Genomic DNA, 24,900 nt, shown 5'->3' with positions numbered 1-24,900 from the left:
TTGCAGAAATAGTTCCTGCACATGGTGCCGAGGGGCAATCACCCATGAAGTAATTTGAGCGCTATGTTCTTAGCGCTCTGCCTGATACCATGGAGGATGGAGACAGCAGCTAAATTCATTCTTGTCTTCAAAGAGCTTATAATTTGGTAAGTAAGAAAAGCTTATGGACAGTCTAAACAGTACATGGTATAAGATAATACATAAATCAAGTTAGTACATTAAGGTGGCACTCATCCATTCACACAGATCAGGGTTGGAACATGGAATGATTTTGAGTGAAGCTGCTAGACTTTGGCCTATGCAAAACTGGGAAGTAGGTATGAGTTACCTTCGATTTTATCCATCTCCCATGAGTGTTCATTTCATTGTTGGTGGAATAGATAGTTGCCCAGCCCTATGTGGTTTGGGAAGCTGTCTACTCCCTACTTTCCGTATGCTCTGCTACAAGAAAATCCTTAATAGCGTGTTCCTGACTGAACCTTCCACTACTTTTGTTTGGAACTTCAAATCCAAACGGCATCTGGAAGGAACAGTGTCGTGGGCACTGACAATACCTTCACCTATCTCTCACCTCTCAATAGAGTGAGTAAATGACGATGTGGGATTTCACCTGTAAAAGTCAGCTCTCCATGGTTCTTGAATAACAAATGCTGTGATTCTGAGACATTCATTATTCATGCCTCACCGAATAGCATCATTATCCTAGTTCCACAAAGTAGGACCAAGGAGTTTCTCTGTCTTCCCAATTGAATCTGTCACCAAAACCTGTAAAACCTTTTCTCAAAATGTCTTTTGGGAGTTCATCCACATCCCTCTGTCTTCTTTACTGCCTATAGAGCAGCTGAACTTGCATGTTTATTTGTGAAACTGTAAGCTTCATGAAAGCATGGATCCTTTCTGGTTTTCTCCCATTATTGTATCTCTATCGTATGGCACATAGTTATTATTCAGTATATATCTATTCAATGAATAAATGAGTTAGAAGTTGTACTGGACCTTAAATCTTTGTAAGATTTGGACAGAAATAAGAAGAAAATAATAGGTATAGAAAATAATAAACATAAGTCAAAGAATAAAATAACCAACATGACTTACAGGCAAAAACTAACATTGGCTAGAAATGAGTGTAAGTTTTGAGTAAATGGTAAATAACTTCCCATAGAAGGCATGGGGTCAGATTATAGAGGCAACAGAGCTTATGCTTGCTCTGGTAGGAAAGCAGAGATTTTTAAGCAGGGTAGTGATAAACTGGAAGGAAAAATTAAGTATGTGTTAGTGGAAGCAAAAAGCCAGTATTAATTCAGATGTGATGTAATGAGAATGTAGATTTGGAAGGTAGCAATAGATATTACAAGGGAAATTTCTAGAGAGAGAAAAAAGATTTTAAATGAAAAGAACATGGGCCATTTTAAGTGAATGTGGGGTGTGGATATCACTCTCTTCATTCACATATTTTAACGAATCTCTCTAGACTTATTTTTATTTGGCAAGGAAATTCCAGATGCATTAATTTACAGTTATGTTTAGTAATATCTATGTATTATAGAAAATGAAAGTGAAAAAGTGCTCTGATCAGGGTATCCCTATCCCAGCACTTTTGACATTTTGAATTGGATAATTCTTTGTCACGGGGGCTGTCTTGGGCATTGTGCGATGTTTAGCAGCATCCTTTGCCTCTACCTACTAGATGCCAGTAGCAACTGCCTACCCAGCTATGACAATCAAAAATGTCTCTAGACATCGCTAAATGTCCCATGGGAAAGGAGAGAAAAAAGTTCCCTCGTTGGAGAACCACTGTTCTAAAAGTGTATAGTCCCATACAGTGCATAATGTCATCATTATAAATAGTTACTATAACATAACAAACATACTTTAAATTATCTTCAGAAAGTGACACCTTTTTAAGGGAAAATGCGTCTTATGTTAAACGTGAATACCATTTTTAAAGTGATGTTTAGAATGGGAGAAGTAAAACTTTAAATGCACTTACATTGAGTTCTAAAACAATTCCAAGACAATCAATCAGCAATGACACGAGCGTGGCTGTGGTAATGATAACCGCTGTTATGATTATGTGGAAAACTGGTGAAAGGTTCCCACCAAAAAACACATTGGCAACTACCTGTCAAATAAATAGATTATTTAATGGAGTCTATTATGCTAAGTGAAATAAGTCAGTCAATGAAAGACAAATACCATATGCTCTCACTTAAAAGTGGAATCTAATGAAGAAAGCAAACTAATGACTAAAATAGGATTAGAGGCAACATGGAACATGGAACAGACTGACAGCTGTAAGGAGGGGAGAGGAGGGAGAGACTGCTTGAAAGAAGGGGAAGGGACTAGTCAAAGAACATGCATCCATGACCCATGGACGTGAACAACAGTGTGGGGACTGACTGTGGGAACTGGGGGTGGGCTGGGTGGAGGGATATACAATTGGTACAACTGTAAAACATAAACAATAAATTATTTAAAAGGAAAACTTACTGTTATAGGGAATACAACTTAAAACTGTAAAAAATCGAATATTTAGAAAGGGATTCTCAGACACATGCAGGATTTATCAAGAGAATGTTTTATATTTTGGCACTTAGGAGTGTATAATATACTACCGATCAAATTTTAAGCCATATGAATGTTCCACCTTCTCCAAAGCACTTACACATAGACATACACACATCAATAACAAGTATTCTTTGTTGAATATTGGAAAGGCAGCATAAGAGAGACCTTTGGAAGTTGCCTATCCTTCCTCCTTGAGTCCAACAATGTTACCATTAAGACAACAACAGATGCTATTTAGATTATTTGAATGACCTCTAAAGAGTTTCCAAATTTTCTTTAATATCAATGAATGTGTAATATCCTTCACTACCAGGAAATTAATGTTATGTAATCTAAATCCTATTTGATACAAGTTAAATCTATTTTACCTTGACTTTCCTCAACAAAAATGGAGAAAAGTTGATCATTATTTTTCACTGGTATACAGGTTAGGAAATCAATAAACAGTTACCTGTTGAATATGTCCTACACTGTGATATGATTGGCAAAGAGAAAATGTCTAGGCGATTCCTATTCTTAGACATTAATATTCTAACTGGAGGGATCCAACTAACCTAATAAAACAAATAGTAGTCAATTTATGGATGGATAAAAGAATCAAATAGAATCTTGAACTAGAGGAAGCTTTATTTATCTAGTTCTGTCTCCCTGAAACAGGATTCCTGAAATGTATTTGTCCTACCTTGGCTTGAGGTGAGACTTAAAACATGGGTAGGATTTAGAGTAGAATTATAAAATGGGGCAACATTGTGAAAAAAAGCAAACAGGTAAGAACAGAAATTATACTTATGAGTGACAAGGAGGAGACAGCCTGAAAAGGATGTGTGGAAAAACCATGAGGCAAGAGTCAGAAATGGTAGGAGATGGCCAGAGGCAGGGAGACTTTAACAAAGCCATCTCTCTAAGCTGTGATAAATAACTGTGGTAACTAAGTAACATTTCCCATAGATGAATACAACCATAAGTCTGATAATAGTTTAATGGGGATATTAATAACTTTTACTCATTTACGGTTTTACAATTGGTATTATCTTTCCAAATACTATCTTGTTTCAAATTCATTCTTTTAGAAGCCTTAAGGAAAGAATCGTGATGGTGAAAGATCACTAGTGAGTCAGGCTGGTGAGACAGGCTTTTGGGCACCCTTGTATATGGCTGGCTATTTCACCTATAAATAGAAATGGCTTTGGTTGTGTTTATGCCAACTGTGTATTTGTGTGTGTGTGTGTGTGTGTGTGTAAAGAAGGAAAAGAGAAAGGAAGTGAATGGGTGAGGGATATACAAGGTTCCTCTGCCCAGTAATTGCCATGATGGCAGAGATCTTGATTTAGTTCTGTCTTCCTGTCATGGCAGCTAGAAAGGAAATGCAAGTTCCAAGTACTAAAGACATAAACTGTGCAGGTGGCGTGACTCAGACTGTCCACAAACAGTTCCCCAGAAACTATGTGAGAAGGCTCCATCTGTTATTGCTCATCTGCAGATCGGATTTGAACCTCAAGTACCCGGCAGAAGCTAAAATAAAACCATTTCCGGCATCCAACATTAGCTAGCAACATTTTAGATTTAAAACATATACAGAAAGTGAAGTTCAGTCCAGGTCCCCTTATGTTCAAGGTGGAGAGCTGATCAGTGAGTTATACATCTGCAAGTGAGGACAAGTGCTAACTGTAAAAAACATTCACAGTGCGGAACATTTCCTTATCCCATGTTCTTACCCCCACAACCGGCATAAGGTAAGCACTGATCTGCCTTTAGAAGCGTGTCCATTAGTTAGTTAGTGTATTCAATGCTCTGTAGGCATTTCACTTCACACATTAGAGCCATTCACATGGCACACTGCATAAACAGGCTCTAGGAGAGGATCTTAAGACTAATAGTCCCTTTTCAGGACGATTCCTGAAAGAACCACTGTGAAGCAAGATCATGTTTTTTGCTAACTGGTACAGTGAAGTGTTAGCTAACTTGCATAAGGGACACTTGACAAGCCATGTTATCTAATTTTACACAGAAAGGATTAGGTCTCTTTCGCCTAATCATCCTCCACAAATACAGACAGACTATATAACATAACTGGGAGTTGACTTAAAAACAAACAAACAAACAAACAAACACAAAACTATTTATATTGTTTTATATGGTATATAAATACAAATAAATATATTTATACAAACATATAAATGAAGTATATCTGTAAAACAAATGGTTTAAATGGAATTTTGATTTTCCATGGAAAATAAGATTTTAGTTTTAAAAATATAACAAGATGGATCAGAATCTGTTCTATGGTGCCTTTAATATTATACATGTTGTATCATAAAATATCTTATCAAAAAGATAATTTTGGAAAACATATTTTAAACCTTAGTACTTAATTTCTTTGTAAGAATTTTTTTAAACTCCTTAGTTTGGTTCTATTAAAGGCTGGCATTCATTTTGGAATGCAGTTGTATAAATATTTATACTTATGCTAATATAAACTAAACCAAACCTAACTTTAGAAAAAAATATCTTGTAAACTTTGAATATAAATTTATCTTTAAACTGGTTGAAAAGAAAATTTCATATATTGCTAGTCATGCACTTGAGAATTTACAGATTCAAACTATTTTCAAATTTTTCTAAATTAAATGTAATAGAGAGCTCCCTACATAAAGTGCTGGAAAGGAATTGTGCTTACCTCTCTAGTCACAAAGCACTCGATGGGGTATGTCAAAACGACAGTGGCTCCATAACAGAACCTTCCAAATGTTACCAGGTCATCATTTCTGCAATAATTTTCAAATAAGTCTCCTAGAGATTGATATAAGATAGATTTATTTAATAGATGCTATATATTGATATAAATATCTAGTAAAGGAGATAGTGAATATTTATTATATCAGTGATGCTACATAAACTTCATTTTATTTAATTAATAGAATAGATTGCCAAATCTAAATATAATTTTGAATTCAGTAATATATAATTATTGACTGATATTAAAACTAGTGCATGAACCACATGAAGATGAATTCATCACTAATAGTTTTTCTTTTATTCTCATTGTTTATTTTGGTAGATTTGCTTAAATTTATATCAACTTTTGAAAAGTATTTTTATCCATTGTCTTCTTACACCAGAATCAACTCCCTAAATTCTTGTGCATTGGTTTTATAAACTTGCTTCTGGTCTTTGTTTCTGGTAAGTAAATGACCTCATTATTTTTTTAAAAAGAAGGGTCTGTTAAAATAAACAAATTTCCTTTGAAACGCTATTCATAGATCAAGGACAATCTTGAAAGGAAGAATGGACCATTGCATCTGGGGAGCTGAATTTCCTGTGTATCACACTACAGGGTTTAATCACAAATTCAGGGCCACAGCAAGGAATTCTAAACATACATTATCTCCCATGAATTTAAGTGTAAATGCACTGATTTAAAACTGTGGAAATATGGAAGAGCAGTATATTTCATTAGTTCCGAACTAAATGATGGAGCATATATACCATGAATCAATTCTTATTTAGAAACTACATTTTCTCATATACCTATGAAGAAATACTGGATCTAATGGGGACACAGAAGACATGTCAGCAAAAAGTTTCCAAACTCTGAAACAAAAAATAGTTCAGTTTGTTTATTTCCTCAATGTAATGTGTGTCCATTTTAAAATTTTGGCCACAGTTTTCATTAGACTGAATAAAAAATTAGATCAAAGTCACACACTACGACATTGCTCAAAAAGAGAAAAATCCTTTTGTACTTTCATTCATTAAAAAGCTAAATGACCTGCCTCTTCCTAAGACTTAAGTGACTCTTCTCTCCTCCTACTGTAGAACAAATGTATATTACTTTCTGGGTCCCTTTGGGGCAGAAGGGGATTAAACCACAAAGCAGCAGGGGCAGAGACTTGTTTCAGGGTTGATTGAAATGGTTCCAGCACTCTGAGGAAAAAGGACAGAAGCTCCCCTTCACTAACCTTCACTAAAAAATGAGCCTGACACCTATTCAAAAGTCACTGGGAATGTCAAGAACAATCTAGAGATCTTACTGCCTCCTCACAAGCTGAAATTAAACTACTGAAAGGAAAAGAAAAGGAGCACAGAGTTTGCACAAACAAGACCAGATTTGCTTAAGGTGAAATGGCCTGAAGAAACAATGTCAGCTTATTTTAGCTTGAGTAGAAGTATATTTTAGGGAATTATAGCTAGGGGGAAAAACAGCCAAAAACAAACCTAGACCAACCTGTCAGCTTTGTTATATAAAGATTTAATTATATCTGAGCAATTACCACTGATAAAAACACCAGGAAGGTGTGATTAAGAAAAGGGTTTATGTTTTACAGAGAAGGCATTTACAAACCAAGGTTTTGTACTGACTGGAGCCTACAAGGCCATTCATCTTGGCAAAAATAGTGATACGTGGCAATATTTTGAAACACGATTCTTATCAAGAGTTTCAAAGTACTTCATTAGTGTACTCTAATGGTGCATACATGTATTGTATTATATTTTTACTGCATTGAAATCATGTTAATCACTCTATTTTGAAGCCATCTTTATTTCTTGAGAAATATCTGCCTTTAATCATAGACACCTCTAACCTTTATTTGAAACAATGCACCATCCACCCAGTTTTCAGCGTCATCAGAAAACAAACCTAAGAGGAGAGGAAGTCTAAGAGAGTTTTTAATGTGTCATACTTTACTAAAATGGGGTTGGCCACAATAAAAAATAAAAGTAAAATTAGACTGGAAATCAGGAGACTTGGTTTCTGCACTCTCACCAGCCAGCCTGGGCAAGTCACTTTTCTTTGTGTTTTAAGCAGGAGGTAAAGCTAGTTATTCCACTTATCTACATAGGGTTGTTTGAAGGTCAAATGAGATAATAGACCTGCAAAAGCAAGTGAGATGCATGAATCATAGCAGTTAGCAGGCTGTCAGAATACGCTATACAGCATATTCTGTATATTATACTACATAGATGAGTGAGTGCGAGGGTAAAAGGAAGAGAAGAGGCGACCGCTCCATTGTTGGGCCTCGTGAATAGAAGAAAAGAGAAGTTTGGTGTGGGACAGTGGGGTGAGGTTGGGGAGAGGGAAGGGACTGGTTTTGTGGGAATAATATTTTGTGTTTAGGGCAAGAATGGGCCAATGAAGTAGAAATGTAGGCAAGAGGCTGGAGATGAAAAAAAAAGTTTGGACAAGTTAAAATAATAAAAATCTCTAGAGAATTTGTTAAGAGGCAAAAAAAAGGCAACTTGTGTGAGCCAGTTAGTGAGGGGTGGGCGGTATAGGGGAGAAAGGAGGTAGATGAATTATTCAGATAGAAAAAGTATATAAACAGAGTGAATGATGGCAAGGCAGCGCTCTTTTCTTCATAGGAAGAAAGAAAGCATGCTCAGTACTGTTAAGTGATTCAGAGAGGTCTGTGAGAATCAGAACCAAGGAAATTATTAGCTTTGAAGAGTAAAAGCTTACTATTGTTTTTGAAAATAAAATTGCAGTGGAGTAGTAGAGAAGGAAGCCAAAATTCATGTGCTCTGAAAGGAAAGCATGGAAGGAGAGAGAATGGGCTGCAGAAATTTAGCAGTTTAAAGATTTTTATTTGTTTATTTATTTTTTAAAGAGCGGGGGAGGGAAGGAGAAAGAGAGGGACACAATGATGTGCAAGAGAAACGACTTGCATGCCCCCAACCCGGGAGTTGGCCCACAACCCAGGTATGTGCCCCAACCAGGAATCACACCTGCACCCTTTCTGTTTGTGGGATGATGCACCACCCACTGAACCAATCAGTCAGTATTGAAGTTTAGCAGTTTAAATAGGAGAAAATAAGGAAACAGAAACAGCAGAAAGGCAAGAAGGTAGAGGAGAAAATGGGTAGAAGAGGTAGTGTTAGTCTGAAGTGGAATGTTGCTTGTAATTGTAGCCAGATGAGAAATGATAGCTCCACTTCGTGTGAATACCAAATTGCAGTAAGACCTCCCCCCTCCTTTTACCTTGGGTGAAGCCAGTAAATGTCACGTATCCACATGTAGCAAAAAGGATACATATAAAGACAGAAACCAAGGTGGACAAATGGATGATGCGGGACCACTTAGCCACTGTAGGTTCTTCCAAAGAACCATAAACTAAAAAGCAGTTATGGTGGCAAATAAATGCTGCAAAAAAGTAAAAATAAAAAGCATTATTGAAGCAAGCACCAGTGTTCTTTTTTTACTTCTCAAAACTCAGAGATGTCTGCTACTTTGGAATGGTAATGAGCTGAAGTTCAAATATACTAATTTATGAAGTAGGTCAAAAAATAATCTTTCTAACAGCTTTGGGAATGAGAAATTTCATTCACATTAGGTTTGTGTAGTCTCTTCATGTCACTCTTGATATAAACCAGGCCTATTCAATTTTCTATTTCATTTTCCATTTCCTAGTGGCCTTTCCAATCTTAAAGGGAATATATACAACACTGTATTTTTCAGTCTACAATTTCTTTTCCAATCTGGGATGTAACAGAGTAGCTTTAGACAACTGTCCAATTCCTAATAATTTGTGTGCAAGGTTTTCAAGAAATCCACAACATTTGCTAGATTTTCAAGTTAAGAAATAAGATGACTTTAATGAGTGTTCTACATGAGAAACAGACTTGTCCAAATGGAAGAAAATTTTAGTGATGAGTGAGAAAAGTTTGAGCCTAATTTTATGGTGGCACAAACTAGGTCATATGCTGTTAATATAATGTCTAAAACTTAGGTCATCTGTTCTCAGGCACAAATATGAAACATAGCACTTTCTCACTGTACAGAAGACTCCATATTGAGCAAGGGCCTTTGAAACCATATACTCACCAAAGGACATGACACCAACGGCCTGAATGGCATTGGGTTTTGCAAATACCCAGGCATCTTCTGATTTTGGTCTAGAAGAGAGTTAACTTAATGAATGATTAAACAAATAGAAGCATAAGCATATCTAAGAACAATGAATGCTGTCACAGTATAAAATGAGTATCTTTAAGTCAGAAATAATAAGGCACCTCCATTAATCTTATTTAATTATAAATAAAATTCCCCCCAATATTAATGTTTTCTGTTGACCCCAGTCCTCTAGAAATGAATGTCAAATACTTGGAAAAACTCTATTTTTATATACTTAAAATATCCACTGACTACTTAATTTTGTGACTTTATTTATCCATCAGTTTAACAACAGACATCTGTTATCATTTGATATACTTACTGAGAAAGATACAAAAATTAATAATGCAGAGTTCTTCATCAATTAATCAATACTGCTCTTTATTCCCCTCCAACTAATTCTTCCAGATTCATCCTACCCCAGAGAAATTCATAGTTGACATTACTTTATTGAGGAAGCTGGACATGAACTAATATATTCTTTAAAGAACTGTATTTTTGATTTATCAATATTTTTAGAGAGAGAGGAAGGAAGGGATAAAGAAGGAAGAAGAGAGGAGGGGAGAGAAGGCGAGAAAGAGAAACATGGATTTGTTGTTTCAGTTATTTTCGCATTCATTGGTTGATTCTTGTATCAACCAGGGGAACTAATATTAATCAAGGATGTACTTAGCTACGTTCTGGAAACTATCCTATGTTATCTCAATCTTCACAATAACTGAAGTGTTATTATTACCATTTAATGTATTAGGAAAGTTAATCCCTGGGTGGTCACACAACTTGTCAAGCTTCCACAGATAGTAAGGGAAGAAGGTTAGATTTCTCCTTGGTCTGTTCATTCCAATATCTCTTCGACGCGGAACTCTCAGTGACCTTAAATGCCCACCTGTGGACATACTTCTTAAAAAAGGTTTTGGAAACATACATTTTAAATAGCTCGAAGAAGCCTGTTTCTTAATGGAATTAAAATATTTGCTAGCCTATCTATTGGCAGGGATTGGTTTCCCTGATTACCACATCCCTGAGTAATAGTGAAGAGCATAGGCTCCAGGTAGGACAGCCTGTGGTTGTCTTGTGGCCCCTTCCACTTATTAGCTGTATGATTTTAAGCAAGTTACTGAACCTGTCTGTGTCTCAGTTTTGTATCTATAAAATGAGAATAATAAAAATAGTACCCGACTTATTGAGTTATTATGTAAATTAAATAATGTAAAACTCCTAACAGAAAACCTAGCACATATGAACTGTTCAATAAATGATCACTTGTATTATCAGACTACATGTTGGTATTGTTAGTATTACCCACTGTGATTTAATAAAAGATAGCAGAAGTCTAAAAGTATGGCCAGCTTCCCTGAACAGAAAAGGCTTCATCGAAATCCAAAGAATGCATAAAATCAGAAGAGAATGGGGAGCAAAAGTCCTAGAAAGCCTAGACCTAACTACTTTATGTTTGCTGTTAATTCTAGAGGTGAAGTAGATATAAAAAGTCCCATTTGTTTTGTCAAAGTTAATGGGATTTATGCATTATACCATTTCTTTCCACTTCTGGCTGAGCAGACAGAGACACAAACTAGCTAGCCTCCAAGGGAGGCCTCCGCTGTTACTGGGCTGCGCCACTTCCCTCAGCTTTTTGAGTGGGAGCTGCTGCCACCTGCTGCCTCCATGACAATTGCAGCAAACATTAACTCGAGCAGCATACCTGTCAAACTCCAATGTTAATGTGGAAAACCCCATATTTTGTTCATGGTCCTTAAAACTTTTTTAAAGGCAGAGTTAACAATTGCAGAAACTAGAAGATTTCTAACTTTTTAATAGAATTTAATTCATCTACTTTCCCTGTTACAGTATTTGCATGTGAAGAAAACTCAGTTTTCCTTTTAGTACAGAGTTGGTGTCTTATTTTTTAACTCTTATATTAGTAATAAAAAGATAAAGGTTCGATTTTCAATTTTCTTCTTTATAAGTTTTTAAAAATTTTCTTGGCCCATATGGTTACTTCAGTATATTCCTAGCTAAGATGGAGTATGAAAAGTCAGTAGAGATCATTTTGGATTTTTCTGTGTTCAGCTTAAGATGTTGATTTTTTAAGGTGTAAAGTACCTAAAAATATGTTACAAATCAGTAAAAGTGTGTGTTGAAATCTAAGTAAAGAGAAGAAAAAATATTGAATGTGACTTTGAGATCTTTTAAAGAATAGCCTGTGAATAAGTTCCAGAAATGACCATTTTAAGAGGAAAAAAAGTTCCTTGGTATATTTTATGAGTTTGCTGAAGCCTTGATACCAATGTGAATGAACATACAGATTGTTCTGACTTTAAGCTTAGATTCTGAAATAGAAAATAAAATATCAAATGCAATCAAGAAAATGTGTAAGAAAAAATCATGGCGAAGAAGAGAGTTTTTCTAATAAATACAAGGGTAGTTCAATGGCAGAAGAATCTATTAATGTAATTCATCACATTAACAGATAATGGAGAAAAAAAGCTAGCAAGCATTGCGAAATACGTTGAATAGCCTACAATCCAGTATTTATTTTGATAAGCAAAATATTAATAAAATAGAGCCTCCTTAACCTGATAGACACATGCCATACTTAGAAGTGAAAAGTTAGAAATATTATAAGGTAGAAACCAGATAAGAATGTTCACCATCACTGTTTCCATAATACATGACTGAAATTCCTAGTTAATGCAATGCAATAAGTGGTGATATATGTAATAATTGCAAAGGAATACATTAATTGTACATAATGTAATTGTGTACAAAGACAATTCAGGGGACTCTGCTAATAAGCTGGCAGAATTAGTTGGCACATTCAGCAAGGTTGCTGGACACAAGCTCAATACACGGAAATTAATGGCATCAATGTACACAAATACCAACCAATAAAATGTTTTTTTAAATAGTAATGACAACAAAAATACTAAATATTTAAAAAGATATGCATAATCTTAATGGCATGATATAATTTTATTGAGTGATATAAATGACTAGAGAAATATACTATAGCCATACACATGAATGGGAAGACTCAGTATCATGTAGATGTCAATTCTCCCCAAATTCGTATTTAAATTCAAATAATAAAATATAATAATGAGAATGGAAAGAACTTTTTAAAAACTCAAAAGCAAAACAATAAAGCTGAAGATTGATAGACTTAAAATTGATGAAAGTAAGTAAATATAAAATATCTGCATGATAAAATACAAAATTGAAAACAAATATAAACTAAAAACTAGGAGATGAAATTTGTCATGCATACAACCAAGAAAGGGTAATTATCCAGTAGAGTAAACAGTCCTGCAAATCAATAGGAAAAAGATATCCCAGTGAGCAATGCACAGTAGGCAACTGACACATAAGGAAATGAGAATAGCCAATAAATATGCCAAGTTCTTCACCCTCCTTAATAATTAGACAAATTAAAATGAACTGCATAAAAAAAGAGCATTTTACACCTAATTCAACAAGAGCAATGCTGATAAATTGCTGGGAAAGAAAAACTTGCAATTATTATAAAGGAAGCTGTAAATTGTAATACACTTTGGAAAAGAATTTGGCAATGTCCAGTAAAGTCAAAGTTAATCAAAGTTTGTAAGCAAACAATTACATCTTTAGGTGCATTCCCCAGGCTAGGGAAGCGCACATGTGCACGAGGAGACATGGATAAGGAAGTCACTGCTGCATTCTTTATATTAACCAAACGTTGGAAACGACCTCAATGTCCAGCAAAAGAATTGATAAATAAGTCCATAAAAAGTGACCTAATCATAAAGTTGTGTGCTACAGAGCACTTAAAATGTGTTACCCAGTACTAACTGCATCAAAATGGAAATATATGGATTACAAGATTGATGGAAAAATAGTGATCGTGTATCATTATATCTTTACCACAGGGATTATATTTATGAGCATAGTAATCAATACTATATATTGTTGTCAATACAAAAAGGCATAGTATAAGTATAAAAACATGAACAGGAATGATTTAAAGCAGCTTAAATGTAATAGTTACCTCTGAGTAAAAAGAAATGAATCCAACTTAAGAATAACAGTTACCTCTAGAGAAAGAGAAAATGAATATTCACTTTTGAATATGATAGTCTATTGTTGATCAAGATCACAAGCAAGTATAAAACATTATTTTGAATTATTTACCCCCAAATCTGAAACTTATATGTACGCAAAAACATGCATATGATGTTTATAGCAGCTTTATTTATAATTGCCAGAACTTAGAAACAACCAAGGTGTCTTTCAGTAGATAAATGAACTATAAACTCTGGTACGTCCAATTAATGAAATATCATTTTTCAGTGTTAAAAAGAAATAAACTATAAAGCCATAGAAATACATGAAGGAGACCCAAATACATATTACTGAGACCTAAATACACATTACTAAGTCCAAAAAGCCAATTTGAAAGGCTATATACTGTGTAATTCTAACTGTATTTCATTTCAGAAAAGGCAAAACTATGAATACAGCAGAGAGATCGGCAGTGGCCAGGGGTTGGGGATTAGGGGGTGGGATGAACAGGCAGAGCACAGAGGAATTTTAGGGCAATGAAAGTTTTCTGCATGATAATAAATGATGAATACATGTCATTATACATTTTTCCAAACCCACAGATAGTATAGTACCAAAAGTGAACTCTAATGTAAAATGCCCTACAAAGTTTCAAAAAGATCATGGCAAAGTCATGGAAGCTTGCTATGAGGGTCAGATCACTTAAGGAGTAATGCTTCAAGTGTTTTAATGTATTTTAATACTAACAAAAAATGGAGGCTGGCATAGAGCAGTTTGCAGCCTTGGGATGGAAAATACTTTCAAAAGAATAATTGCTTCCCTTATTCAGCCATATGCTTAGTTACATGCTTTTAGAAAACTGTTTGTTGGGGGTGGAAGTGGGAGTGGGGAGGTTTTGGAGATTTATTCATTTTGCAGTATCATCTCAGCCTGGATTCTTAGATTGAGGCATTTCATCCTATTTTGAAAGACAAATTCCACCTTATCTTTACAACAGTTGAGTAGTAGTAATAAAGCAAAGCACTAGGAAGCAAGTCCTAGCAAATATCTCCAGTCTTCACAGACTTACAAATACAAGCTTCAAGGGGATTGCTTCTGATCCCCAGAACATAAGACCTCCGATCAGGAAGATCAAACATCACACTTCTCTGTGGTACCTGCCCAAATACTTTCCCACTAAATACAAGCACTTTTCCAAATCAGACCCTCTCAGTAGAGCCTGTGACTTTGTTAAGAGAGACTTACATATTAACCTCTTCAAGCAGACACATCTGAGAGTGAAGGGCTCTGGCTGGCAGGCAAACATAGGCTGCACATTTCCTGTCACACCACAAGCTATTAATGACACAGGCAGATCTGCCCACTTCCCCAGCTTGGTTTGGGCAGCCCTCTGCCACTTCCTGGCTCCCGGCTCACATCTCTTCTGAGTCTCTTCTGTAGAAAATCGTGATTTACATGAACATGGAAAGCTGCTCAGGAAAATTCTTGGTAATCCCTCTGAACATCAAAACTGATCCTTTTCTTTTTAAACACAAATTTTACATAAAGCTAATCTTCAGTTAAGATTCATATAAGACATTGTGCTAATTTTTTGCCAAAATATAATTTTTATATGAATCATATAAAAAGCTTGCACAGCTTGGAACGATAAACATCACAAATGCTTCCTTTGTCTCAGTTGAAACACGAATCACTTTTGATTTTTATTCTGTCACCTATGTTTTTCTTTCTTTTTTCCACTGTTACCTCTAATTCCTCTGTCAAGTCTAAAAATTGGTGTTAACTGTTTTTGTCAGTTTGGATTGAAAGTGCAGAGAGTGAGTGGGAGTGGGCAGGATCTCACTTTTTAATATAATAAAATGTGTTAGAATTATGTATGTGGTTTTTGTTCTCCACTGTGTTTTTTAAAAAACAGAATTACATTAAAATATTATGAGAACTTACATTAAAATAAGTGTAATTTCAGATGTGAGCTCCAGATAATTACTTTCCATTCAGGTTCTACTTGGGTTTCTCTTCTCTTCACTGTACATGCGGTCCCAGCACAATCTTGTCCATGGCAGACGGTCCCTAAATCCCACACTTGCATTTATAAAACTCTGGATGATTTCTCCTTCTTCTTCCTCTCTCTACACCACAAGTGTTACTCAAAATCAAGATACTAAAATATCAAAAATATTTTCACCAGACCTTCTTCATTTCCTGTTCCCATAGCATTTGCTCATAATTCTATTAAATAGTCTGTTGAGGTTATCTTTTATGTGTTTGTCTACACCACCTTGCTGCCAGCAATTTTTAAGAGACCTGCAGAAAGGGATTGTGCTTTATTGATCTTTCCAGCCCCAGGACCTTGAAAAGTGACTAAAATAGTAAGCATTTAGTAAATGCTAATTGACTGAATAGACTCTTTGATTTTCTTTTTCTTTATTATTATTATTATTTAATTTAAATTGCTATTCAAGTACAGTTTTCTGTCTTTTACTCCCATCCCAGCCCACCCCCTCAGCCCTCCCCACCTCCCTCCCATTGCCACACACCCCTTAGTTTTTGTTCATGTGTCTTTTATACTTGTTCCTGTAAACTCTTCCCCTTTTCCCCTGAAATTCCCTCCCCTCTCCCCTCTGGTCACCTAAACAACAAAACAAATAAACAAGCAAAATATATTCAAAGACACTGAAATAGAGAACAGGCTCGATTTTCTCACTTGTGTGGTGAGTTGTGGACCATCTACCAGCCTGGCCATCCAAACTGGAAACCTTGGCATCACACCCCTTTATTCTCCTCTTCCTTGTACCAGCCTTGTTCCTATAGTGTTCCAGCTGCCTGTTGCATGCTATAGACAGCCTCCTGCCAGGTCCTTCTGCCCCCCATCTCTGCTCACCCCTGCTGCAAGAGAAGCTCAGTTGAAATGGAGGCTAGTTCTGCTCACTTTTCTGCTTAAGAACTTTCAATGCACTACACATAATGCTTTTCGTTCACGTTGATCTCCTCCAACCTCTCTACGATTATTTCTTTGCACACTCTAGCCAAACTTTCAGCTCAGAATCTTCAAAACTCTAGTTACTTCCTAAACATGAAAGCTATATAATCAGTGGATTAGTAAAGCACTGTCTTCAGCAGTTTTCTTTATTTGTTAATTTTTTTTTTTAGAGAGGTGTAGGGAGAGAGAGGGAAAGAAAGAGAGAGAACATTAATTTATTGTTCCACTTATTTATGGATTCATTGGTTGATTATTATATATGCTCTGACTGGAGATCAAATCTTTAACCTTGGTGTATCGGGTCGACGCTCTAACCAAGTAAGCTACCTGGTAAGGGCCAGCAGGTTTTCAAGAGATAATATGAAGACATGGCTATTGTTAAAACTACGATAAAAATATATTTGAGGAACAATATAAAAGCACCTTTATTTTTATTTGATGGTTCCACTAATCAATGACAAAGTGTCCCTCTTCTCCAAGTCCCTCCTAATGTTAAAAACATCACTCTTGTAGGCCCTCCACCCTTTTGTTGACAATAACTTCCAATCTTGCCCACCTTTCCTTTTTCACCCAACTAATGCCAGTGCATTTTTTCAAGCAGCAGACCACACATTGTCTTATCTTGAGATATAACCACTGCCCAGGTTGTACTAAGAGCCTTTCCTCTGTTTCTATTGCACTTTCCCATAATTCTATTAAGTATTATATTGAGATTATCTCTTCAATGTCTATTCTCCCCATCCACACACTACAGGTATCTGAGGTCAAGGGATCATCCTTCATCCCAATACCTAGAAGAATAACAGCCATCAGCTGGACATTGTAGATGTTTGTTGGCTGAATGAACAGGTGACACAATGTTTGCCCTTTGGTTATGAATCTATGCTAGAGACCACTCTGTCTTCTAACTAGAAATAGCAAGCAGGTGGGAAACCTCACTAAGGCAGCCATTTATAAAAATATTGATGATAGATAGAAAGTGTTTCTAACACTGAGCAGCCTAGGATGTTCCTCCAGCTCCACTAACACTACAATGACTGAACTCACCTCTCAGAATATGTTGTCTTGCAGCTGTTTTTCCTAGTCTCATGTAGACTCAAGTCAAACAATGGTTCTATTTGTTGTTTCATGTAGGCAATCTGTCTGGTAAAGCTTACCAGTTGCTCTAACAGTGCTACAGAACTTGGAGTCAAATAGTATTTTAGCTATGAATTAGCAATTTTTTTTCTAATGTAGAAGTAGCCTGAGGAAAATTTTCTTTGAGAAGTAATGTTTTCATGTGACATTCTTATTGTCCCAAGATAATTTTTATTGCATCATTACTTCAAAATTTTGGTTGGTTAATCCTGAAGTTGAATCAACTAAAATCAGAAAATACGTGGATTCATTCATTTGCCTGATCAGTCAGTAGTTCTTTGCAGAATTCTACTTCTGTGTTAGGCACTGTGTTGAGTAATGAGGATTCATTGTGAAAAAAAAATCAAATATGATCCCTGTTCTCATGGAGTTTATGACATGGTGAGAAAGACATAACATATGCAACAAGACATATAAAATGAATAAAGATAATTTAACAAATAACATCATTATTTTATCCCCATGTATCAGTCCCTTCTCACTTCCTATGGTGAAAGTTCCAAATTTAACCAATGCAACTATTCAAGTTCTGAACCTACCCCTGTCTGCTACACTCTCAGATAATAATCTCATCTCTGAAAAAATAGAGGGCACTTGGCATGAACACTCAAATTCTTTTCACTGGTTTTTAGAATAAATTCGTATTTTGCTCTCCATACTCCTACTGTTTTAAGAGGAAGAAGTGTCACAACTCCTCTCCAAAGATTACTCTGTATCATAAATTACAACTTTTTAAGATCTCCTGGGTGACTTTTGGCTCCAACTTTTGGCTTGGTCTATAAAATGTTTAATATCTTTTATAGTAAAACATGTTATTTATAGTTCTTATTTCCTGAAGCCACTGTTTTGTCATGGCAGTTGCATTTATTGATGCTCTTCACACACAAATAAGACAGGGGAGGGAGAGAGAGGATTTGCAAAATTCACTTTCCTATCATTTGTTTTCATCTTAATTCTCTATAACCTTGATCCTACCCATATTATTTGATTGACTTCCTGGAAGTTTACCAGTAACTTCCTATCACCTGTAGTGGAAAGCTGAATTTTATATCATGCAATGTCTGTTCCTGGCATCGTTGCCTTGATTTCCTTTGGGATCATCATTTCTCCTCCTCTCAGTTCATGTGATTTACTTTGGTTGACCTTATCCTTAGCATGGAGGGTAGGCATGTAATCTAAAACCAAGTAACTCAACACAGGCTATGATGATAGGATTTGGGATTGTCTTGGGTCCTCATTGGAGCCAATCAGAATTAATACTGGAAGTAAAACTGGAGGTAATTTATAACACAAAGCTCCTCTTTTTATATGGACTTGGACTTGAATAGATGTAGGCCGAGGCTGTGCTGCCATCTTGTCACAATAAAGGGAAAACCCTTCAGGAACTAGAAGCCAAGAGATAGAAAAAGAAAAATTATGTCTGATTTTATTGACTGAGTTCCTAAATCCAACAAAATCTAATAACAGAACTACCCTTGAACTTTACAGTAATGTGAGTCAATAAATTCTGTTTGCTTCATTCACTTTGGGTCTTGGGGTTGCTGTCATTGGCAACAAAAAGAACAATAACTTATACATTATCAAAAATTCAGTGGCTAGTATTTGACAAAACTAATTATTCTTTTTTTCCAAATATGCACTATTCCTCTGTCCTCACCCATTTTTGTCTGATCCTTTCTTTAATTCCCTCTGGTTCCTCTTTATATATGGTATTATATTGTAGAATTTCAGGGTTAGAATTATAAGGGGCAAAAAAATTAATATGTACTGAGATCCTTGTGGATGGCACATATTGTACACATAACTACCTGTGAAAAGTCTAGCAGCATTTTTGGAATTGTGTTTGAAACACCAACCACACATACTATTGTTTTAAATGTTATAAAAGAGATGCTATATGAAAAGAAAATAGTTGTAAATTTGGACTGCATGCAATGATTTCTATCCTGAATGCAAAGAATTGAATATCAATAAAGCATAAAATGAAGGTTTTCATAGCAATAATGTCTCTGATTCTAGTTTAAAAAAGAATGGGAGAACTGTGCTATTGCATTTTTGTACTAGCACACTTCCTGAAAAGCAATTAAATTGCTTTACCACCTCAGTTTATAGAAAGCAAAAGGTTATAAAATACAATAAAACTGTCCATTATTTCTAAAAAGAACTGAAAATCATTGGACTGTGAGAAATTTGAAATCATATCAGAAAGCAGAATTTATGGCCCCATGAGTTATGGAAAAGGAAATTGAATTGTGTGTTTTATTTTTAAAACACAACCACTAAAAAGGTGTTTCCATAGTAACAAGGTCAATACCAGTAGCCATTACAGACCTTCCTTCTTTCTGATAGTGGGTTTGAAGATCTTTTTCAAATACCTCTTTAAAAACCCTCTGAAAAAGTATGTCTTTTCGGGCCATTCATCTGAACCAAGAATGAGGAAAAACACACATGGAGTATTGAATTTCTCATGTTTTATGGATCATGAGCATTCATGGCTGTCACATTTCCAGAAAGAAGCCTGCCTGAGTAGCAACTACGCCAATCCCTGAACATGGGATTTGATTAGCCTGATTGTAAATCTGGACAAACAGAAGTTGTTTGCAGTAGTATTCAAACAGAAATAAAAAGCAGCACAGTATTAAAAAAGCATACTCCTTTAACAACTAAATATTGAAAGAGTTAAGTAAATAATCCCTATTAGAAAAATGTCAGAAGCTTAGATAAAGTAAGATATCACCACTAGAGGAAGGTTAGAAAGATACAGGCCTCATTTTGTTTATGGCAGAAATAAATAGCTCTTTGGCCATAAAATCAATTCACTTAGCTCCACCAGGAAGTGGCCTCTCCCTTCTCTTTCCTTTGTGTGGAGATACACTGCCTCCAGGATGATCATTTATGAGATACTTTATTTTTCTGTGTATTCACAATAGTATCTCACATAACATTTTGTGTATAAATGATACTTAAAAAAGAAGTGGAGAATGAATCATGAAAAATAATGACAAAAGAATAACTAAACACCAAATCTCTGGTCTATTTTTAGATGTGATTCATCAGTTAAAAGTGTGCTTTTTTGTTGTTGTTGTTCTTCAGTTGCAGTTTTTCTGCCTTATCCCCCACACTCTCCCCTTCCCCGCCCCACCCCCCTCACTCCCACAGTCAGTCAGTCCTCCCCATTGTCCGTGCCCCTGAGTGCTCTATTTGTGTTCCTCAATTTTAATCTCTTTAAACCAAGGGACTGTGAAACCTTGTTCATAGACTCGTAACTATTAAATAATGAATTGGATTGCCTGATCCCTGGACAGAGTGCCTCAGAATCTCTGTAGGTGAGGACTTGGTGTCAGTCTTTTTTAAAGCTTCTCAGGTAATTCTAATGTGAAGCCAGAATTGAAAAATCCTTGCTTTCAACTGTTTATTGGAGCTCAATTAATGAATAATTTATTTACCTCCAACTTTTAAGTCCTTGCTTTTTCTCAATATTGCCTCATGGTGCTATACTAAATCTATAAGATCTTTTATTATAACCTAATGATTTATTCTCTAGAATCACTTTTCATTATAAAAGCTTCCATTAAAAGGGTTGTCATGAGCAATTAAATTTTTTACCCAAAAATTATTTATTGAATTCTTTTTAATATAGTTATTAGCTTTTTCTTGCTGTGCATTCAGCTTTTGAAAATCACAACTCAATACAGTATCAACATAATAGGTGCTAAGTAAATGTCAGAAGCTTTAATACATGCCTTTGGGTTTTTATGCTTGCCTTACCTGAGCCTGTAATACCTTATCTTTGCAGGCATCCTAATGCCTTTACACGCTTATCTATCTGAAAACGTTCAGATTCATCCTTCAAAACATGCAGATCATCTTTCTCTTCCTCCAGGAAGCCCTCTCTGATTCAGACAGACTACTAAGCACTCTCTTCTTTGGCACTGCCACTGCCCCAGGCTTATGCTTCAGTTTTGTACTCCTCATACTATACTGTCATTTCTTTTTCTTTTTCTTTAAATAAGTCCCTTCTCCACACCTGCTTGTGAACAACTTGCAGCAGGTGCTGACTTATATAAGCCTTTCAGCTTTTTTTCTCCCAGCACACACCAAAATAGCTAGAAACAATGGGCATTCTGAGTTTACTCAACAGAAGAATAAATGGTCACATTGAAGTGAACTAGTGCATTTCAAAAAAGCTATTGTAATGGACTGAACTGCACCCCTCAGCAAAATCCTTAAGTAGAAGTGCTACCACTCCAACCTAACGACCCTCACCCCGCCCCACTCCCCCACCCCTGCAATTGAATGGTGTGTGGAGATGGGAACTTTGGGAGATAATTAGGTTTAGATTAGGTCATGGGGTTTGGGCACTCTTGATGGCATTAGTGCCCTTATGAGAGTAGACACCAGAGAGTTTACTGTCTCTCTCACTTTCTGTCACGTGAAGATGTCGAATGAAGACCAGGAAGAAATTTTCACCAGAATCTGACCATGCCATGAGCTTCCAGAACTATGAGAAAATAAATTTCTGTTGTTTAAACCACCCCCATATAGCAATTTGTTCTAGAAACCCAAGATGATTAATAAAACTATGAACAGGGATTAAGTTGTTTAAAGAGAACATTAATATAAACATTATAGTTTTAATTTACATTTTTAGCTTTTATTTGTATATATTTTTAAAAATTAACTGTTTGTTTTTATAAAGAAAAGGCCATATCAAATGCAGTTAGACTAGATATTTCATATTTTCTTCCAAATAAAGTCAAGGCAAAATTTTTGGTATTTTTCTGGTAAATTAAGAAGACTACCATAGTTAAAAATGAAATGATTTTGCCAAATAGCAGTTAATCAATAGAAAAAAGTAAAGTACCTTAGGGACCACATTATTAATTATAGCTATTCACAAGGTTTCCTTTTTATTTTTTTCTCACAGATAACATTAATTGAAGAACCAACCTGTCTCCTGCACTGCCCTAGGCATTGTCTTAAATTAATTTTATTTTGTCTTATTTGGGATAGAGAAAATATTTAAAGTCTCTTGGAAACTCCCTGATGTTTTATTTATTTATTTATTAATTCAACAAATATTTATTGTGCAGAATGGGAATCTAATTTTGCATTTAAGGCCAATTTACTTAGTTTCATTCCAGCATTCTCTGGGAATGATGGATCTAAACTACTCAGTCTTTATCTGGTGAATCTATCCTCTAATCAAATAATAAAAACTGTGCAGTTTTTAGATCAGCAGTACTGAACTCACACTTTGAATTTCATGGATGGGTAAGTAAAATTTGGGAAACAAACACTCAATTACCAACATTATACTTGGCCAACTAATAACATTAACAACAAATAAATACCACTATCATCTATCACCACAAGTTTACAAATGACAAAGCATTTTAACACAAAGTAATTAAATTTTACTATAATTTTAGTAGAGAATAAAGGGTGGCTTTCAATGTGACTACATTTCATTCAATGGCAAAAAGCACCCAAAATGTTCTTTATTCACCTAATTTCATCCTAGATTGGTGAAACTTTGTTACGAACAGATCTCTCTCTGGGGCAGAAACAAATTTCTTCTATCTACTACTTTTTCTCCTGAGTGTTCTACTTAGATCCTATTTCTCACTGTTCTCATTGGCCAGCAGAGTCCAAGGTAAACATGCATATCTACTGAAATGTAAATCTTTCTTTCATTTTGTCAAATACTAAAGAAAAATGATGCTTCTGGTACCATGATTACTTTACATTTCAGAATTTATGTCAAATAAATATCTATGTGAAAGTTATAAATCAAAGACCAACCAATATAGCAACAAAACTTACATGTATGGACCCAGTGAGATGACCCTTGCTGTTACAATCCCAAGAATCAGAGTTGTTAAAACTGTAGAAATAAGAGAAATCTGCAAAAGAAAATGTAAAGATATTGTCAATTTAGTACAGAGTGGGGATTTTCAACCAGTGTTCCGTGGCAGGCACACTGGTGTGCTGCAAGAGTTTTTAAAACGTGCGATACTGACTAGTCAGGGCCGCTGACCTCTTTTCCCTTAGACTACCAAATAAAAAACGACAACAGCCAACACAACAACAGCTGTCCAGTGTGAATGAATCAAAATTATACCTATTTTTGTGGAATTGGCAAAAAATACATTTTTTGGTGTGCCACAGAATTTCAGTAATTAGTTTATCTATGCCATGAGATGAATAAGGTTGAAAATTGCTGCTATAGAGATTATTTTATTGAAAATAATAGGTGTTTCTCTTTTTACCTAAGTAAACATATGCACAGTTTCAATTATTTATTTAATGTCGTTTATTCTTACAGATTGGGTTGATAATCTCAAGTATGTAATCTTTATCAGACCACGATCTTAGTTTTTTTCCCTTTAAATAGGAGAAAAAGTACCATATATGACTATTGTAATCTTGTATCATGGCTTTACATGTTTTTAGTGGCTTCCTGTGGAGAATGCAGAACTGGTGATTTTTAAATGAAAGTATGTTTATTTTTCTTCAGGCGCTATTTTAGTGTTGACTTGTGCATTTATCCTATCTATAGTTGCTCCATCTGCTTCTGTCTTTATTTTACCTTCACCCTTCCAACACAACAACACCCCCACATTTTGGGAGTGTCCTGCTATTTTCTTTTTGTTCTCTAGCTCTATTAGTCTTTTTTCCTTTGTGATCTTGCTGTTTCGTCTGTGTTTCTCGGTCTGTTTCTTCCTCTCTCTTCCATCATTACTTCAACTGGTTAAAATATAAACTGGTCTGTGTGTATGTGTTCTATGCACTCATTACGCTAGATGTATGTTTTGTCTCTTAATTTTTAATGGATAACACATTTTATACTTTTTTCTCTGCTAAGAGTATAAAATACAGAATTAATTTTATTTTACTTAATGGTCATTAACCTTGTTTTCTTTGGTTAGCTTTTAACTAGAAAGTTCTATTATGAGTCCTCTGATCTACTGAGGAACAGAAATATTAAGTAATATTCTCAAGGTCACATAGCAAGAAAGTAGCAAAGGAAGAACTCAAATACAAGTATCCTGACTCCAGATCAGGGCTCCTCACTACACTGCTTTGCTAATTAGGAAATTCATTTAGGTATTTCAATATGACACGGTAAAGGGACATTTAGGGGAAAATGTTTAGATAATGCTAGAATATTAGCAGCTTTCTTTTCCTGAATTCCTTGTCTTCTGTTCTGTGAAGGTAACATTTATGTCTACACTGAACATGTGAATGGAGGACAGTCCAACCATTTCAGAATATTTCACTATAAAAG

At 35.4% G+C, this 24,900-nt stretch overlaps 1 protein-coding gene across 5 annotated transcripts in view; it reads right to left on the bottom strand.

The window, feature by feature from the left end:
- Positions 1 to 24,900, bottom strand: part of SLC38A11 (solute carrier family 38 member 11) — a 46,270-nt gene that overhangs the window by 5,736 nt on the left and 15,634 nt on the right. For 3 of the 5 annotated variants that reach the window (XM_036023374.1, XM_036023375.1, XM_028510701.2), the window contains 5 exons: positions 23,436 to 23,515; positions 9,389 to 9,459; positions 8,546 to 8,707; positions 5,246 to 5,358; positions 1,991 to 2,122 (listed from right to left, as the gene is read on the bottom strand). In XM_036023374.1, the coding sequence (XP_035879267.1) occupies positions 1,991 to 2,122; positions 5,246 to 5,358; positions 8,546 to 8,707; positions 9,389 to 9,459; positions 23,436 to 23,515 (558 nt within the window). The remainder of the gene's footprint in view (positions 1 to 1,990; positions 2,123 to 5,245; positions 5,359 to 8,545; positions 8,708 to 9,388; positions 9,460 to 23,435; positions 23,516 to 24,900) is intronic. The other 2 variants (XM_036023376.1, XM_036023377.1) reach the window with 2 other exon arrangements.

This window comes from Phyllostomus discolor, chromosome 4, assembly GCF_004126475.2.
Source record: "Phyllostomus discolor isolate MPI-MPIP mPhyDis1 chromosome 4, mPhyDis1.pri.v3, whole genome shotgun sequence".
NCBI lineage: Eukaryota > Metazoa > Chordata > Mammalia > Chiroptera > Phyllostomidae > Phyllostomus > Phyllostomus discolor.
Note: the sequence above shows the minus strand (reverse complement) of the source record. Positions and strands in the feature narration are given on the sequence as shown.